The sequence below is a fragment of the Ornithorhynchus anatinus genome, chromosome 1, assembly GCF_004115215.2.
Source record: "Ornithorhynchus anatinus isolate Pmale09 chromosome 1, mOrnAna1.pri.v4, whole genome shotgun sequence".
Taxonomy (NCBI): Eukaryota; Metazoa; Chordata; class Mammalia; order Monotremata; family Ornithorhynchidae; genus Ornithorhynchus; species Ornithorhynchus anatinus.
This window is the reverse complement of record NC_041728.1, coordinates 165,765,109-165,784,171: the sequence shown is the minus strand read 5'-3', so window position 1 is coordinate 165,784,171 and position 19,063 is coordinate 165,765,109. Positions and strand designations below refer to the sequence as shown.

Sequence of the window (19,063 nt, the reverse complement as noted above, 5' to 3'; positions counted from 1 at the left end):
GTTAATTTAAAAAAAAGAAAAAGAAAACAAAACAAAAAGAAACCCTCCTGTTGCCTCCAGGACATCTGTGGTTGGGTGTCTTGCCAACACCTCGAACTTCACATGTTGAGTCTGAACTACTCATCTTGACATGAAGTAGCATGGCCCAGTGGCTAGAGCACGGGCCTGAGAGTCAGAAGGACCTAGATTCTAATCCCGGCTCTACCACTTGTCTGCTGTGTGGCCTTGGACAAGTCACTTCCCTTCTCTGGGCCTCAGTTACCCCACCTGCAAAATGGGGATTTAAGACTGAGCCCCATGTGGGACCTAGACTGTACCCAACCCGATTACCTTGTACCTACCCCAGGGCTTAGTACGGTGCCTGGCACATAGTGCTTAACAAATTATTATAATTTTATAATTATTACCACAATTATTATTATTCCCTCTCCTAAGGCCTCTCGTCCCAACTTTCTCAGCACTGTCAGGAAAACTACCATCCTCCCAGTCCCAGAAATCAGCAACTTAAGTGTCATCCTTGACTCCTTGTCATTTTTTCAACTTTCCTGTTCAAGCTTTTGCTCCATCTTGCCACAACTTTCCCCCTGTGTGTCCATTTCTCTCTCCGTCAGACCGTTACCACCTTGGTCCAAGCTCTTGACATATCAAGAGCTTGTCTGTCCGTCTCCCCCGATTAGACCGTAAGCCCGTCAAACGGCAGGGACTGTGTCTATCTGTTGCCGACTTGTTCATTCCAAGTGCTTAGTACAGTGCTCTGCACATAGTAAGCGCTCAATAAATACTATTGAATGAATCAAGCTCTTGTATCAGCCTTGCCTCCAGTCCACCCCCGGCTCCGACCTATATTATGCGCTTTTGCACGTGCCATCTTCCGGCAGTGTCGCTCATCCCCCGTCTCCCCTCAAATCCCTCCGATGGCTCCCGTTTCCCTCCACATCCAGGAAAATTATCCTCACGGTCAGCTTCAAGGGTCTCGGCCTACGGGGCAGCCGCCCCTTTTATCCATCACTTTCCAGCTTTCTCCCTCCATTTCTCCCAAGCCGTCTTTCTAGCTGCTTGAAGCAGCGTGGCTCAGTGGAAAGAGCACGGGCTTTGGAGTCAGGGCTCATGAGTTCGAATCCCAGCTCTGCCACTTGTCGGCTGTGTGACTGTGGGCAAGTCACTTAACTTCTCTGTGCCTCAGTTCCCTCATCTGTAAAATGGGGATTAAGACTGTGAGCCCCACGTGGGACAACCTGATTCCCCTATGTCTACCCCAGCGCTTAGAACAGTGCTCGGCACATAGTAAGCGCTTAACAAATACCAACATTATTATTACATTATTATACTCTCGCCCCATCCCTTCACAGACACTGTTTTTTTGTTTTTAATGGCTTCTGTTAAGCATTTACTATGCGCCAGACTTGGTACTAAACGTTAGGGGAGAAACAAGCTAAACAGCTGCCCGTAGTAAGCATTCATTCAATCCCTGCCCACAACGAGTTCACAGTCTAGAGGTGGGGAGACAGACATCAATACCAGTAAATAAAATTACTGATATGTACATAAGTGCTATGGGCCTGGGGGACACGGGGGCAAAGGGCTCAAGTTAAGGTTGCCATTGTTCTTGTCTGTCTGTCTCCCCCGACTAGACTAAGCCCGTCAAAGGGCAGGAATTGCCCTCTATTTGTTGCTGAATTGTACTTTCCAAGTGCTTAGTACAGTGCTCTGCACATAGTAAGCGCTCAGTAAATACTATTGAATGAATGAGAGATGAGAAAAAATGGGGCTTAGTCTGGGAAGGCCTCTTGGAGGAGATGGGCCTTCAGTAAAGCTTTGAAGCAGGAGAGAGTAATTGTCGGATTTGAGGAAGGAGGGGAGGGCGTTATAGGCCAGAGGCAGGATGCGGGCCAGGAGTCAGCGCAGGCGAGATGGAGGCCCAGTGAGAACATTTAGCATTAAATGTTGGTGTTTGTTAAGCGCTTACTATGTGCCGAGCACTGTTCTAAGCGCTGGGGTAGACACGGGAATCAGGTTGTCCCACTTGGGGCTCACAGTTAATCCTCATTTGACAGATGGGGTAACTGAGGCACCGAGAAGTGAAGTGACTTGCCCAAATTCACACAGCTGACAAGTGGCCGAGCCGGGATTCGAACCCATGACCTCTGACTCCAAAGCCCGTGCTCTTTCCACTGAGCCACGCTGGAGCGAAGTGTGTGGGCTGGGTTGTAGAATTCATTCATTCATTCGTTCGATAGTATTTACTGAGCGCTTACTATGTGCAGAGCACTGTACTGAGAGCTCGGAAAGTACAGTTCAGCAACAAATAGAGGGCAGTCCCTGCCCACAACAGGCTCACAGTCTAGAAGGGGGGTTTCAGGCATCAAAACAAGTAGACGTCAATATAAATAAATAGATTTATAGATACATACGCATCAGTAATGTAAATAAATGGAATTATAAATATGTACATATATACACAAGTGCTAAGGGAAAGGGGGGTAGAGCAAAGGGAACGAGTCGGAGCGGTGGGGAGGGGAGGGAGAGTAGAGGAAAAGGGGGGCTTAAGCTGAGAGAGAAGGGAGGTGAGGTAGGAAGGGGCGAGGTGATGGAGTGATCTAAAACCATACGATCGTCTGATTGTCCACTTCACCGCTAATAATAATAATGTTGGTATTTAAGTGCTTACTATGTGCCACGCACTGTTCTAAGCGCTGCGGTAGATACAGTGAAATCAGGTTGCCCCACTTGGGGCCCACAGTCTTGATCTCCATTTTACAGATGAGGTAACCGAGGCACAGAGAAGTGAAGTGACTTGCCCAAGGTCACATAGCTGACAAACAGCAGATTAGAACCCATGACCTCCGACTCCCAAGCCTGGGCTTTTTCCACTAAGCCACGCTGCTTCTCGTAATACTGGTATTCGTTAAGCGCTTACTATGTGCCAGACCCTGTTCTACGCGCTGGGGTAGATACGAGATAATGAGTTTGTCCCATGTGGGGCTTACAGTCTTCGTCTCCATTTAACAGATGAGGTAACTGAGACTCAGAGAAGTTAAGTGATTTGCCCAAGGTCACAGCAGACAAGTTGCGGAGCCGGGATTAGAACCCGCGTCCTCTGACTCACAAGCCCGTGCTCTTTCCACTAAGCCACGTGCATTGATGAGGAGTGGGGCACCGTAGCTCCTAGAACTAAGCCTGACTCTTGCCCCACAGAAGTTCTCATAGGTTTCTCATTTCTGCCAGTGGCACAGGAATGCAGGGGCGGCTGCCAAACCCGTAATGCGGGGGTGACTACCAAACCGTGCTTTTGTTTGTTTTTCTATGGTATTTGTTAAGCGCTTACTATGTGCCAGGTACTAGACTAACCCTTGGGGTCAATTCAAGCTAATCAGGTTGGACACGGTCCATGTCCCACGTGGGGCTCGCCGTCTTAGTCCCCATTTTACGGGCGAGGAAACGGAGGCACAGAGAAGTGAAGTGACTTGCCCAAGGTCTTACAGCAGACAGCCTCACTGTCCCACTAGCCGGTCCCTCCCCCTTTCTTCCCCATTCTGACAGACCACAGTCCTCCCTGCTTTCAGACCCCTCCTATCTCACTTTCTTCTACAGGCTTTTCCCAATTAACTACCAAAACCGATCTCATCAATCCTTCAGCCTTTGGTAACATTTAGATAGCGTATTTATATACCACATTTGCCTATATTAAGTGCTTCCTGTGTGCCGAGCCCTGTAGTAAGCGCGGGGTAGATACAAGATCATGAAGTCCCACATAGACCTAACAGTCAGCCCCAGTGTGGCATTTGCAGCATGGCTCAGTGGAAAGAGCCTGGGCTTCGGAGTCAGAGGTCATGGGTTCGACTCCCGGCTCTGCCACCTGTCAGCTGTGGGACTGTGGGCAAGTCACATCACTTCTCTGGGCCTCAGTGACCTCATATGTAAAATGGGGATTAACTGTGAGCCTCACGTGGGACGACCTGATTACCCTGTATCTCCCCCAGCGCTTAGAACGGTGCTCTGCACGTAGTAAGCGCTTAACAAATGCGAATATTATTATTATTTACGTTGATGTGTCTGACTATGCAATTGATTGATTAATTTTGATCCCCCTGTTGGTAAGTATTCTTACGCCTGTCCCCCCTTGTGTAAGCTCCTTGTGGGCAAGGACCATGTTTCATGCATCTGTAGCAATTTCCTCAGCATGTTGCCCCCAGATCCAAGTGAATTTTGATTATGATAATAATAATGTTGGTATTTGTTAAGCGCTTACTATGTGCAGAGCACTGTTCTAAGCGCTGGGGTAGATACAGGGTCATCAGGTTGTCCCACGTGGGGCTCACAGTCTTAATCCCCATTTGACAGATGAGGTCACTGAGGCACAGAGAAGGCAAGTGACTTGCTCACGGTCACACAGCTGACAAGTGGCGGAGCTGGCATTCGAACCCATGACCTGTGACCCCCAAGCCCGGGCTCTTTCCACTGAGCCACGCCGATTATCAGTAATTACATTTTGGCTCTTTGGGAACTAAAAGAAGCAGCGGGGTCTAATGGTAGAGCACAGGCCTGGGAAGCAGAAGACCTGGGTTCCAATCCTGAACCCACCTCTTGTCTGCAGTATGACCTTGAGCAAGTCATTTCATGTCTCTGTGCCTCAGTCACCTCATCTGTAAAATGAAGATTAGGACTCTGAGCCCCATGTGGGTCAGGGACTGTTTCTCCATCCTGATCAGCTTGTATTTACCCCAGTGCTTAGTACGGTGCTTGGCACATAATGAACACTTATCAAATGCCATAAAAAATCAATCAGTGGTATTTATTGAGCATCTACTATGTGCAGAACACTTCACCAAGTGCTTGGGAGAGTACAGCGTAAGGGAGTCAGACACGTTTCATGCTCATAATGAGCTTACAGTGTAGAGGGGGAGGAAAATATATATATATATGGTTTCAGCCTGAAATGTCTCGGGCCGGTGATCCGAAATTTAATTTGCTAATTCGCTGTGGTATCCAGAGCGTGCTAGTTGCCTAGATTTTCTTCACCGTCAGCTTCCCGCGTTGATCTTCCATTCCAAAATCCTCTGGCCTGACTCCCAGGCCGGGCTGAAATCCGTAGACATAATAATGATAATTGTGGTATTTAAGCGTTCCCTATGTGTCGCATCCCTATGTTTCACACTGTACTGTAACCACTGTGAAGTGGATATATGGAAAGTGTCTTGGACGCAGTCCCTATCCTACTCACAGTTAATCCCCATTTTAGAGATGAGGGAAATGAGGCCCAGAGAAGCTAAATGACTTGCCCAAGGTCACACAGCGGACAAATGGCAGAGGCGGGGGGCTCTCCGTCACCTTGCCCCTTCCTACCTCTCCTCCCTTCTCTCTTTCTACCGCCCACCCCGCACGCACCGCTCCTCTGCCGCCCACCTCCTCGCCGTCCCCCGTTCTCGCCTATCCCGCCGCCGACCCCCGGGCCACGTCCTCTCGCGGTCCTGTAACGCCCTCCCTCCTCACCTCCGCCAAACTAATTTTCCCTCTTCAAAACCCTACTGAGAGCTCACCTCCTCCAAGAGGCCTTCCCTGAGCTCCCCTTTTCCCTCTGCTCCTCCCCCTCTCCCGTCCCATCCCCTCAGCAGTGTACTCGTCCGCTCAACCGTATATATCTTCATCACCCTATTTATTTTGTTTAATGAGATGTACATCACCCTGATTCTATTTATCTGCCATTGTTTTAATGAGATGTTCTTCCCCTCGACTCTATTTATTGCCAGCGTTCTCGTCTGCCCGTCTCCCCCGATTAGACTGTAAGCCCGTCAAAGGGCAGGGACTGTCTATCTATTACCGATTTGTCCATTCCAAGCGCTTAGTACAGTGCTCTGCACATAGTAAGCACTCAATGAAGACTATCGAATGAATGAATGAATGAACCTAAGTCTTTCTCCCAGGCCCATGCTCTATCCACTAGGCCGTGCTGCTTCGTGACTTGATTTGGGCCTGCTCCCCAGGCGTGTCTGGCTCTGCCTGAGTCTCAGGATTTCATATTGGTTTGAAAACCCCATCTGGGCAAGCTGGGGCCCCGTCTGATTCCGGGGTGTCGAGCGTGCCCGCTGCCGGGCGTCCCCCCGGTCTGGCGAAGGCCCAGAGTGCGGCCCTGATGCCACGTGCCGGGGTGGAGTCCAGCATTTGGGCCGCTCATGGCTCAGTGAAGCCAAGATAGGGGTTTGCGGAGAACAGGACCCGGTGGTTGGACCAGGCCGACGTCACTGTTCTCAATTCCCTCTGAAGCTACAGCTGTGGCAGGCAGAGGTTTAGCCAGATTCTCAACGGCTCGGCCACTGTCGGTCAATTATTTATCACCTTACCTGCTGGAGAAGGGGGAGAATGAGGAGAAGGAATGAGCGGGTACGCGCTGGGCAGGAAGGTGAGTGGAAGAATGATTAGACAGCCCGTCAAAGGGCAGGGACTGTCCCTATCTGTTACCGATTTGTACATTCCAAGCGCTTAGTCCAGTGCTCTGCACATAGCGCTCAATAAATACTGTTGAATGAAAAGAAGTGCCAAAGGGAAATTAAGAGAGGGTATTTGGAAGCAGAAGTAAGGGTTAGCAGTTTTGTCCAAGGATAACATAAGGAAACTGGCTGAAAACCAGTTTAGCGGGCAGACCTGATCATCCAGGTCTGCCTCTTAAGGAGTGTTTTCCCAAAACTCGTAACCCTCTTGACCGTAAGCCCGTCTTTGGGCAGGGATAGTCTCTATCTGTTGCCGAATTGTCCATTCCAAGCGCTTAGTACAGTGCTCTGCACATAGTAAGCGCTCAATAAATACTGTTGAATGAATGAATGAGGGTTTGGGGTGGTTTTTGGTTTTTTGCCCCCTGACTTTTGGACCGGTTGATGTCTTGATATTTTGAAGAAGGTAAGAAGGCAGAATGGAGTTGGCTCAGGAAGGTGACGTTGAAAGCTAGTCAAGAGAAGTGGAGAGGGTTGCTTGGCGTTCCTTTCCAGAAGAGCCTCCTTAAATTCATTCCTTCATTCATTCAACATATTTAACGTTAGTGTTAATATTTGTTAAGCACTTACTATGTGCAGAGCACTGTTCTAAGCGCTGGGGGAGATACAGGGTCATCAGGTTGTCCCACGTGGGGCTCACAGTCTTCATCCCCATTTTCCAGATGAGGGAACTGAGGTTCAGAGAAGTGAAGTGACTTGCCCACAGTCCCACAGCGGACAAGTGGCAGATCTGGGATTCGAACCCATGACCTCTGACTCCCAAGCCCGGGCTCTTTTCCACTGAGCCACGCTGCTTCTCAATTTATTGAGCACGTACTGTATGCTGTGTCAAGCACTGTGCTGAGTGCTTGGGGGAGTACAGTAGAATAACAAACAGACACATTCCCTGCCCACAACTAGCTCTCAATCTCTATCCCAGCTCTGCCACATAATAATAATAATAATAATAATGTTGGTATTTGTTAAGTGCTTACTATGTGCAGAGCACTGTTCTAAACACTGAGGTAGACACAGGGGAATCAGGTTGTCCCATGTGGGGCTCACAGTCTTAATCCCCATTTTACAGATGAGGGAACTGAGGCCCAGAGAAGTGAAGTGACCTGCCCACAGTCACACAGCTGACAAGTGGCAGAGCCGGGATTCGAACCCATGACCCCTGACTCCAAAGCCCATGCTCTTTCCACTGAGCCACGCTGCTTCTCTTTGCCCCCCATCACACGTGCTAGCTGCGTGATGGTGGGCAAGTCACTTAACTTCTCTGTGCCTCAGTTCCCTCATCTGTAAAAGGGGATGAAGAGTGTGAGCCTCACGTGGGACAACCTGATGACCCTGTATCTCCCCCAGCGCTTAGCGCAGTGCTCTGCACATAGTAAGCGCTCAACAAATATCAACATTATTATTACAGGGGGAGAGCCAGAGGAGAGCCACCTCTACGAAATAAATGAAGAGGTGAAATCCCCCAAAGGAGAGCTTTGCCAGATGTGACACCTCTGTAAAGACCCTATTAATTGTGCCTTCCCCAATCACCTCGGGATGGGGAGTGACCGTCTATACTCATTCTCATGTCTTCTCTCAGTCGCTTAGTACAGTGGGTGCTAAGCGCTCTTCACACAGTAGGTACTCAGTAAACCCGGTTGATGGACTTGGATTATATCAGGGGCTGGAAAGGTTGGCTAGCGTGAGAGAGTAGGGTGTGCAGCTACCGTGATCTTCAGGCTGGCAGGGAAGGGACGGGGGCAGGTCCCCGGTTTTAATCACTCGTAATTGTTGAGCTCTTACTGAGTGCAAAACAATGTACTAAGCACTTGGGAGAGCATTCATTCAGTTGTATTTATTGAGCACTTCGTGTGTGCAAAGTAAGCCCGTCATAGGGCAGGGACCGTCGCTTACCTGTTACCGATTTGTTCATTCCAAGCGCTTCGTATAGTGCTCTGCTCATAGTAAGCGCTCAATAAATACTATCGAATGAATACTAAGTGCTTGGGAGAAGCAGCGTGGCTCAGTGGAAAGAACACGGGCTTGGGAGTCAGAGGTCATGAGTTCGAATGCCGGCTCCGCCCCTTGTCAGCTGCGTGACTGTGGGCAAGTCACTTCACTTCTCCGTGCCTCAGTTACCTCATCTGTAAAATGGGGATAAACTGTGAGCCTCACGTGTGACAACCTGATGACCCTGTATCTCCCCCAGCGCTTAGAACAGTGCTCGGCACATAGTAAGCGCTTAACAAATACCGACATCATTATTACTAGTAGTAGTACAGTACACAACAGACACGTTCCCTGCCCGCAACGAGCCTAGAGTCCAGAGACGAGCTTTCAGTCCAGAGACGAGCTTCAGTCTAGAGACGAGCGTCAGTCCAGAGATGAGTTTTCAGTCCGGAGACAAGTTTTCAGTCTAGAGAAGAGCTTACAGTGTAGTTTACAAGCCTGGTGTATTGTACCTGGGCAGGAATCAGCCTGCCCCGACTAAACCCGCAAATCCCCCTAGCTGACAGTAACCGGATGTGTGAAGCCCGGGGGATCCGTGGATCAGATTTCCTCTTCTCCAACTCTGCCGTTGCCAGGCCACCGTGACTTGGGGGCTAGTTAGGCTTGGTGAGAATTGGGCCCCGGGATTTTGACCCGTGTGGGGCTATCCTGTGTGGAATACAGTGGCTTGATGGAGCCTCACAGCACTTATGTTCATATCTGTAATTTATTCAGTTCTCTTAATATCCGTCTCCCTCTCTACACCGTCAACTCGTCGTGGGCGGGGAATGTGTCCGTTTATTGTTATATTGTACTCTCCCACGCGCTAAGTATAGTCCTTCGCACATAGTATTGAATGATGGAATGAGCGGGGCATCGTAAGTGAGGCTGAAAATATTTCAGCAGAGTCTGGGGGCCAAACTGGCTTGAAAGATGTTTTTTTTTCTTCCCGATTTTCTGGTGAGGAAACGAGGATGGTCTTATCCTGATTTGGGTGATGGAGGAAATCGGTGTCCATAACCGTCCACATGCTCTTATTAAGCAATCTGTGTTGTTCGTTTGAAAGACAAAGGTGAGAATGATCATAAAGAAGAATAATAAATCCCTGACAGATTAGAAAATGGACAAAATATAAGAGGAAGAATAATGGGTTTCTTAGCGTGTATGTAGATTTCAGATTTCTGCACGTTTTGTAAAAGTACAGCACTTTATTCAGGCAGTCATATTTATCGAGCTCTTACTACGTGTAGATCACCGTCCTAAGCACTTGAAAAATCTCCAACGCATTATGCTTTTTCTGTGATAGTAGGTTTAGTTGGAGAGATGATTTTCCAGTTCTGACTTTCTTTTATGAAATTGATGCCAGATTTACATTTTTGGTGCATATGGATAGTCTGGACTCAGCTCTTATTCTTGGAAAGAATAATGTGATTAAAAAAAAAATCCCTCAATGGAAAACATTAAATAAAATCAAAGTATTCTGTGTAATGGGAACTGGGCAGCCCTCCAGGTCGACATGTTTATAAAAAGAAGTTACTTTCTTGTATGTCAACATACGAATACTTTTCATCTTACTCGTTTGCCCGAACTAGTTTCCACAGGCACGGGGTTGCCAAACCTCCACTAGAGGTTTGGGTTTGCCCCTGCCGGATCCCGGGGGACCCGGAGGGAATGGGAAGGCGGGGTGTCGTCTCAGCAGCCGGAGCTTCTGGCTCTGGGGTTCACCCCGATATCCACCTCCACTCAATCCATCTTCAATCATTCAATCATATTTATTCAGTCAGACAGTCCTGTCTGCCGCTGTGGGTAGGGATCGTCTCTCTTTATTGCTGTTTTGTCTTTCCAAACGCTTAGTACAGAGCTGTGCGTACAGTAAGCGCCCAATAAATATGAATGAATGAATGACAATCGTATTTAATAATGTTGGTATTTGTTAAGCGCTTACTATGTGCAGAGCACTGTTCTAAGCGCTGGGGAAGACAGAGGGGAATCAGGTTGTCCCACGTGGGGCTCTCAGTCTTCATCCCCGTTTTACAGACGAGGGAACTGAGGCCCAGAGAAGTGAAGTGACATGCCCACAGTCACACAGCTGACAAGTGGCAGAGCTGGGATTCGAACTCATGACTTCTGACTCCAAAGCCCGGGCTCTTTAATAATAATAATAATAATGTTGGTATTTGTTAAGCGCTTACTATGTGCAGAGCACTGTTCTAAGCGCTGGGGTAAACACAGGGGAATCAGGTTGTCCCACGTGGGGCTCACAGTCTTAATCCCCATTTTACAGATGAGGGAACTGAGGCACAGAGAAGTTAAGTGACTTGCCCACAGTCACACAGCTGACAAGTGGCAGAGCTGGGATTCGAACTCATGACCTCTGACTCCAAAGCCCGGGCTCTTTCCACTGAGCCACGCTTTATTGAGCACTGCATGCAGAGCGCTGTACTAAATGCTTGGGAGAGTACAATGTAACCATTCATTCAGTAGTATTTATTGAGCGCTATAAGCAGGCACAATCCCTGCCCACAACAAGCTTCTAGTCTAGAGCGAGCTTACACTGTAGAGGCGTTGCTTAGATTGTAGATTTCTGACTTCTGGATGTTTTGTAAAAGTACAGCACTTAAGTCAGTCGATCAGTCGTATTTCTTGAGTGCTTACTCTGTGCAGAGCACTGTATTAATAATAATAATGATGGTATTTGTTAAGCGCTTACTATGCGCCGAGCACTGTTCTGAGCGCTGGGGGAGATACAGGGTCATCAGGTTGTCCCACGTGGGGCTCACATTTTTCAATCCCCATTTTTACAGATGAGGTAACCGAGGCACAGAGAAGTGAACTGACTTGCCCAAGATCACACAGCAGACAAGTGGCGGAGCCGGGATAGAATTCGACGGCGAAATCTATCCACGGGTGTGTGCCCGCCTGCACTCACATCCGCCCAAACACACATACTCCCATTCATTCAATAGTATTTATTGAGCGCTTACTATGTGCAGAGCACTGCACTAAGCGCTTGGAATGGACACATCAGCAACAGATAGAGACGGTCCCTGCCCTTTGACGGGCTCAAGGTCTAATCGGGGGCGACGGACGGACGAGAACGATGGCAATAATGTTAAGCGCTTGGGAGCCTACAGTATAGCAATAAACACATTCCCTTCCCACAGGGAGCTTATAGTCTAGAGCGAGTTGATAGTCTAGAGTCGTTGCTTAGTGTGTAGGTAGATTTCTGATTTCTGGATGTTTTGTAAAAGTACAGCACTTAAGTCAATCAGTTATATTTATTGAATGCTTATTATGTGCAGAACACTGAAATATGCGCTTGAGAGAGCACGATAAAACAGAATTAGCAGACGCAATTCCTGCCCACAGTAAGCTTACAGTCCAGAGGGGAGTTTACAGTCTAGAATCACTCAGTGGTTTTTATTGAGCGCTGTCTATGGGCAATGTACTAAGAGCCTTCACTACCGGGGTTCCCATATGCCCATCACTTTCCCTAATCCTGGAGGAGAAGCAGCATTGCCTAACGGAAAGTACAGGGGCCTGGGAGTCAGAGGACCTGGGTTCTAATCCAGGCTCCGCCGTGTGTCTGCTGGGCAGCCGTGTGTAAGTCACTTCACTTCCCTGGGCCTCAGTTACCTCATCTTAAAATGAGGATAAAGACTGTGAGCCCCATGTGGAACATCGATTCAGTCCAACCTGATTAGCTTGTTTCTATCCCAGCGCTTAGTACAGTGCCTGGCGCATAGTAAATGCCTAACAAGAGCCATTATTATTTTTTTTTTTCAATCTGACAGGGGAGCAGCTCATACCCTGCAGGATTCAGATGAAGTAGGGCTCTGTGGTGCCCCAAATTGTTGGGGGGAGGAGGGGGAGAGATCCCCATCGATTACGCAAAGCAGGGTAATTGTTATTTGTGAAGCGCTTACCTTTTGCCAAGCACTGGGTAGATACGAAATCATCAGGTTCCACATGGCGCTCACAATCTAAGTGGAAGGGAGAACAGGGATTAAATCTCCATTTTTGCAGATAAGGGAGAAGCTAAGTGGCACTGAGAAGCTAAGTGACCTGCCTGAGGTCACACAGCGAGTGAGTGGCGGAGGTGGGGGGAGAAGCCAGGACCTGACTTCCAGCCCCGTGCTCTTTCCACCAGGCCAAACTGCCTCTCGGGATGATCTCATTGGTCATTTTTCCGGGTGTTCAACTTGGCGGGTCGGAGTCTTGAGTTCTTGCATTTCTTTGGATCCAATGTTATTTTTGACTTCCTGCTCTAATATTGAGCAGTGCTGCTGGGCATTGTTAACAACTGCTTTGTTTGGCTGAATTTAGTTAAAGGGTGAGCTATCAAAAGAGCCATAACCACAGATTCATAGAATTATAGGTCTCTTGGGAATAAGACTCTAGAAACTCATTCGAGTGTTTAACAGTCCTTAAAAAAATCTTTCCGTATGTCTAACGAGCATTCCTTTCACCGTATGCCATTACTAATTCTTTTTTGAAATAAATATTTTAAGCCACTTTCAGTATTAGCCGTGCATTTTTTCTCCATCGTGTCACTGCTCGTGGTCCTCAACAGACTTTTTTACCCTGATGTCTTCCCGATCTTATACTTGAGAATCCAGATCTTTGACAAATTATTCATTCTGCCGAAGCTCTGTTGAATTATAATCCCGCTGTCTAATAAACCAGCCACCACTCTTTTTCTCTGTTCCTCGTGAATTTAATGAGCATCCGGCCTGTTCCAGCTTTTAAGTCGTCCGTGAAAAGAAACAGAACCAGATCCAGGACCAAATCTCTCAAAAAAACATTTGTGCTCCTCTTTTCCTTCCCCTAACTAAATTGATTTAGAATCACTGATCCCCTTTCTTCATTGATGACTTTTCTTTCTGTCCCGATCTTTGAATGAAATGCTGCATTTTCTTTTGTCCTCTGTGGGCCCAACAGCCTAATCATTTTGCGGGGATATTTTCGAGCGTAGCGGGCTGCGTGTAGGCCTCGTTCAGCGTCGTACGTAGGAACCTAGGCATTCCAAGTTTATGAATCCCATCTGTAGGCACCGAGCTAAGAAAGATTTTTTTTTTCTCCTTCCTTTCTGCTCACATTCTTTGAGAAACAAGTCTCTTTTGATATTAAGAACACCTTATCCTTTTCAAAAATAATGGTATTTTGTGTAATGTTTTTGTCACATCGGTTTTCTCGTTGTGTCTCGGAACATCCCTACGAGGCAGGGAGGGGCGTTTAACCTCATCCGTGTTTTACAGATGGGAAAACAGAGACGGTGAGGTTAACCGATTTGCCCAAGGTTACACTACATGTCAATGGCAAGGCCAGGCGTAACAACGTAGATCTGCTACTCCGCAACCTATAATCTGTGCTTGGCACATAGTAAGCGCATAAAAAATACCATTATTATTGTTAATGTCTCGTCAGTCAGTCAGTCACACTGATTGAGCGCTTACTGTGTATCGTACTGAGCGCTTGGGAGTGTACGATGTAACAATATAACAGACACATTCAAGAATCAGTGGGCACATCCCACCTTGAAAAAAGCTTTAATTACCGTGGGGAAGGCAGGTCCCCCAAAACTGCAAAACGGAGGAAAAAATAGAATGGGAAAAAATGGCTCTGTGGAGGAGTTATGCCTAAAATAGATTTTGTGAGTATGTACAGAAGTTTCATGTGGGTGTACAAAATGGCTGAGATAGAAGTTGGGACGGTGTGGCTGAGAAAAAAAAAATTAATCAGGGAAGGTCTCCTGGAGGAAGTGGGACTTCCAAAAGACTTTGGAAACGGGAAGGTGGAGGGAGTCTCAGGCTGGGGGAAAAGGGCGAACGAGGGAACGAGGGCAGGAGAAACAAGAATGAGAAATGAAGAGCGCACGATGGGATGTAGTGGGAACAGAGAGCGCAGATAAGTAAAGGAGACAACATGTAGTGGGAACAGAGAGCGCAGATAAGTAAAGGAGACAACTGGGAAAGAAATAACGGTATTTGTTAAGCGCTTACCATGTGCCAGGCACTGTACTGGGCGCTGAGGTGGATACAAGCAAATCGGGCTGCACGCAGTCCGTGGCCCACATGGGGCTCACAGTTTTCATTCCCACTTTCCAGATGAGGTAACTGAGGCACCGAGAAGTGAAGTGGCTTGCCCAAGGCCGTACAGCGGACAAGTGGTGGAGCCGGGATTAGAACCCATGACCTACTGACTCCCAGACCCATGCTGCTCCTCTAAAATGACTTAAAGCCAAGCTCAGAAATTACCGCTTGATGAGGAGAGAAATGGGTTTTTGAGGAAGTGAGGGCTATGTGTGCAGAATTACCTTTTAAAAAAAGAATCCGACCATTCATTCATTCAGTCGTATTTATTGAGTGCTTACTGTGTGCAGAGCACTGTGCTAAGCTCTGGGAATGTGCATTTCGGCAACAGATAGAGGCAATCCCTGCCCAACAACGGGCCCACAGTCAACAGCAGAATTAACTACAGACAGGATAGAATAGAAGTTGGAGGCAGGGAGACCGATGAGGCGATTGATTCTTTTCGGCTGACCGTTACGTCATGCAAAAATAAATACCGATGCATGTCAAAGCACCTGTTTCAAACGAATAAACTGTAAAATTCTGTAGCTGCTACCCAGAGCTCTTTATTCAATATATGCCATACATTTTATTGCTAGGCATTGTGATTATCAGATGTTTTTATGTGGCCTAACGGAAAGAACAGGAGTCTGGGAGCGAGAGGACTTAGGTTCTAATTCCAGCTCTGGCACCTGTCTGCTGTGTGTGACCTCGGGCAAGTCGTTTCTCCGTACCTCAGTTGCCTCATCTGTAAAATGGGAATTAAGACTGTGAGCCCCATGTGGGCCCCGGACTTTATCCAGTCTGATTATCTGGCATCTATCCCAGGATTTAGTAATAGTAATAATAATAATGTTGGTGTTTGTTAAGCGCTTACTATGTGCAGAGCACCGTTCTAAGCGCTGGGGTAGACACAGGGGAATCAGGTTGTCCCACGTGGGGCTCACAGTCTTAATCCCCATTTTACAGATGAGGTAACTGAGGCACAGCGAAGTTAAGTGACTTGCCCACAGTCACACAGCTGACACGTGGCAGAGCTGGGATTCGAACTCATGACCTCGGACTCCAAAGCCCATGCTCTTTCCACTGAGCCATGCTGCTTCTCTAGTACTGCATGTGGCAAATAGTAAGCGCTTAATAAATATCATAAAGCAAAAACAAACACCCACCCAACACGCTAAAACCCACAGATGGTCTTTCTGCTCACCTCCGCTTTAAACTACTCTGACTTATAAGCAGGAGGGTTAGGTGCTCTTTGATTTTTCCGGGGGTTGAACTTTAGCTGTTTCCGATCCAGCCGGATCCGAGGTCGTCACCAGTGAGCAGAAGGTCATTGGCTGTATAGTGAGGGAGGGGGGTGACACACAGAAGAGGAGGAGGAGGAGGCTGCCCCGTCTCTGTCCTTCTCCCTGCTGGCCACCCTGCCACAACCATCACGGTGACTGAGGGGTCCTCACCTGGGAGGTCCCTGGGGGTCCTGCCCTTGTGAGATGGGCCTGAACCCGGAAATAGCCTAGCTGGAACCGCTGTTCCCCAAAGAGATGAGCAACCGGACAGTTGGAGGCTTGCCCTCAGCCCTGCTCTTTTCCTCTGCCTCTTGATGGTACGTTGTCTTATGCCGTCAAGCCGTCTTCGACCCTTAGCAACACCATGGCCACATCTCTCCCAGAACGCCCCGCTTCCATCTGCAGTCATTCTGGTAGTGGATCCATCGAGTTTTCTGAGTCGAAAATCCAGAAGTGGTTTACCGTCGTCTCCTTCCTCGCAGTAAACTCGAGTCTCCACCCTTGACTCTCCCCCCTGCCGCTGCTGCCCAGCACGGGTGAGCCTCGACTCGTAGCCGATGGCCTTCCACTCGCTAGCCACCGGCCAAGCTAGGAATGGAATGGACAGGCCTCTGCTTGACTCTCCCTCCCATAGTCAAGAATGGTAGAGGACCGGAAAACCCTCCAGGTGCGACCCTGAGAGGAAAGTATGCTATCCACCTGAATAAAAAGCGATCTTGTGCCCAGTCAATTCAGGTTCTTCATTCCCAGATTTCTGCTGATCAATGTGGTATTTGTTAAGTGCTTATTCGGTGTCGAGCACCGTGCTAAGCGCAGGAGTAGATACAAGACTATCAGGTCCCACCTGGGGCTCTTTAAGTGATGATGATGATGATGATGATGATGGTATTTGTAAAGTGCTTACTATGTGCCAAGCACTGTTCTAAGTGCTGGGGTAGATACAAGGTAATCAGGTTGTCCCACATGGGGCTCACAGTCTTAATCCCCATTTTACAGATGAGGTAATTGAGGCACAGAGAAGTTGTGACTTGCCCAAAGTCACAGAGGGGACAAGTGGCAGAGCCGGGATTAGAACCCACGACCTCTGACTCCCAAGCCCGGGCTCTTTCCACTAAGCCCCACTGCTTCTTATAAAGTAGGTGAGAGAACAGGTATTGAATCCCCATTTTGCAGATGAAGAAGGTAAGTCATTTGCCAGCAGACAAGTGGCAGAGCTGGGCTTAGAACCCAGGTTCTCCAGCCCCCCTGTGCTCATTCTCTTTCCCACTAAATTAAACGTTTAATTTGAGCAAACGTTTAATTTGAGAAGCAGCGTGGCTCGGGGAAAAGAGCCTGGGCTTCGGAGTCGGAGGTCATGGGTTCGGCTCCCGGCTCTGCCACTCGTCAGCTGTGTGACTGTGGGCAAGTCACTTCACTTCTCTGTGCCTCAGTTCCCTCATCTGTAAAATGGGGATTAACTGTGAGCCTCACGTGGGACAACCTGATTACCCTGTATCTCCCCCCAGCGCTTAGAACGGTGCTCTGCACATAGTAAGCGCTTAACAAATACCAACGTTATTACTAAATCACACTGGTTCTCCCACAGGGAGATGTATTGGTAACTATATTGGTAACTAATTCCCTCAAGGCTTTGGTTCAGTTGATTCTGTTGAAGCAGCGTGGCGTAATGAAGCGCGGGCCTGGGACTCAGAAGGTTATGGGTTCCAGTCCCGGCTTCACCACTTGTCTGCTGCGTGACCTTGGGCAAGTCACTTTACTTCTCTGTGCTTCAGTTACCTCATGTGTAACACGGGGATTTAAGATTGGGAGGCCCATGTGGGGCAAGGATTGTGTCCAACCCAATTTGCTTGTATTCATCCCAGCGCTTAGTACAGTGCCTGGAACAGAGCAAACGTTTAATACCACTATTATTATCATTCTCATGTTCATCTTGTCTCAACTTTCCTTTCACTCTTTGCTTTTTTTAGGTCTTGATGCCGAACTGTATTATGTGAGAAATGATCTTATTAATCACTACGCACTGTCCTTTAACCTGCTGGTTCCCAGTGAGACCAACTGTCTTCATTTTACATGGTTTTCAAAATCCAAGGTAAGAAAAAAATGGTTAAATGGCATATGAGTGAGATTTAGGTTTTGAATTCCACTCTGACAGAAGCTGAAGTTTTAGGAAGTGGAATGAAAAGAGATCCTTAGGATATTCATTTGACTTTTCATTTCCCAGCCAGACCGGGCAGGTTGTAACAAAACCCCAATTTACAGTTTTTAAAGTAAAATCCATTAAATTATTCAAGCCCTTAGAAATCTACCCATGAACCTGTCTAAATTGTTAGCAGATGACAGGCAATCTTGTCCAAATCATTCAATCTCGTCATTGAAGAAGTGGAAATTGAACCCCGGAATTACTATTGTAATTGTTTGGGCCACTAGATGACAGAGAACATTTTGCAGCAAGAATTGTTTTTCTATATTGACCGAGTGTATTCAGATAACAGACAATTCAGTTTTTTTTAGTTACCAAGGAAAGCTTCTTGTCCAATTATGTTTGGTTGTCGGAAGGGATGGTTTGACCGTCCAAACTGGTATATGTTTACATCGTTGCTTGAAATACTAATAATCGACAATATTTGAGTGTTTACTGTGTGCAGATAATCATAGTGGTATTTTTTAAGCACTTACTGTATTCATTCATTCATTCATTCAATAGTATTTATTGAGCGCTTACTATGTGCAGAGCACTGTACTAAGCGCTTGGGATGAACAAGTCGGCAACAGATAGAGACGGTCCCTGCCGTTTGACGGGCTTACGGTCTAATCGGGGGAGACGGACAGACGAGAACAATGGCACTAAACAGCGTCAAGGGGAAGAACATCTCGTAAAAACAATGGCAACTAAATAGAATCAAGGCGATGTACAATTCATTAACAAAATAAATAGGGTAACGAAAATATATACAGTTGAGCGGACGGGTACGGTGCTGTGGGGATGGGAAGGGAGAGGTGGAGGAGCAGAGGGAAAAGGGGAAAATGAGGCTTCAGCTGCGGAGAGGTAAAGGGGGGATGGCAGAGGGAGTAGAGGGGGAAGAGGAGCTCAGTCTGGGAAGGTCTCTTGGAGGAGGTGATTTTTAAGTAAGGTTTTGAAGAGGGAAAGAGAATCAGTTTGGCGGAGGTGAGGAGGGAGGGCGTTCCAGGACCGCGGGAGGACGTGACCCAGGGGTCGACGGCGGGATAGGCGAGACCGAGGGACGGCGAGGAGGTG

The 19,063-nt window shown here is 47.8% G+C and overlaps 1 protein-coding gene across 2 annotated transcripts in view; it reads left to right on the top strand.

Moving 5' to 3' along the window:
* RYK (receptor like tyrosine kinase) overlaps window positions 1-19,063 on the top strand; it is a 202,335-nt gene that overhangs the window by 57,537 nt on the left and 125,735 nt on the right. For both annotated transcript variants that reach the window (XM_029069528.2, XM_029069519.2), the window contains exon 2: window positions 17,775-17,896. In XM_029069528.2, the coding sequence (XP_028925361.1) occupies window positions 17,775-17,896 (122 nt within the window). The remainder of the gene's footprint in view (window positions 1-17,774; window positions 17,897-19,063) is intronic.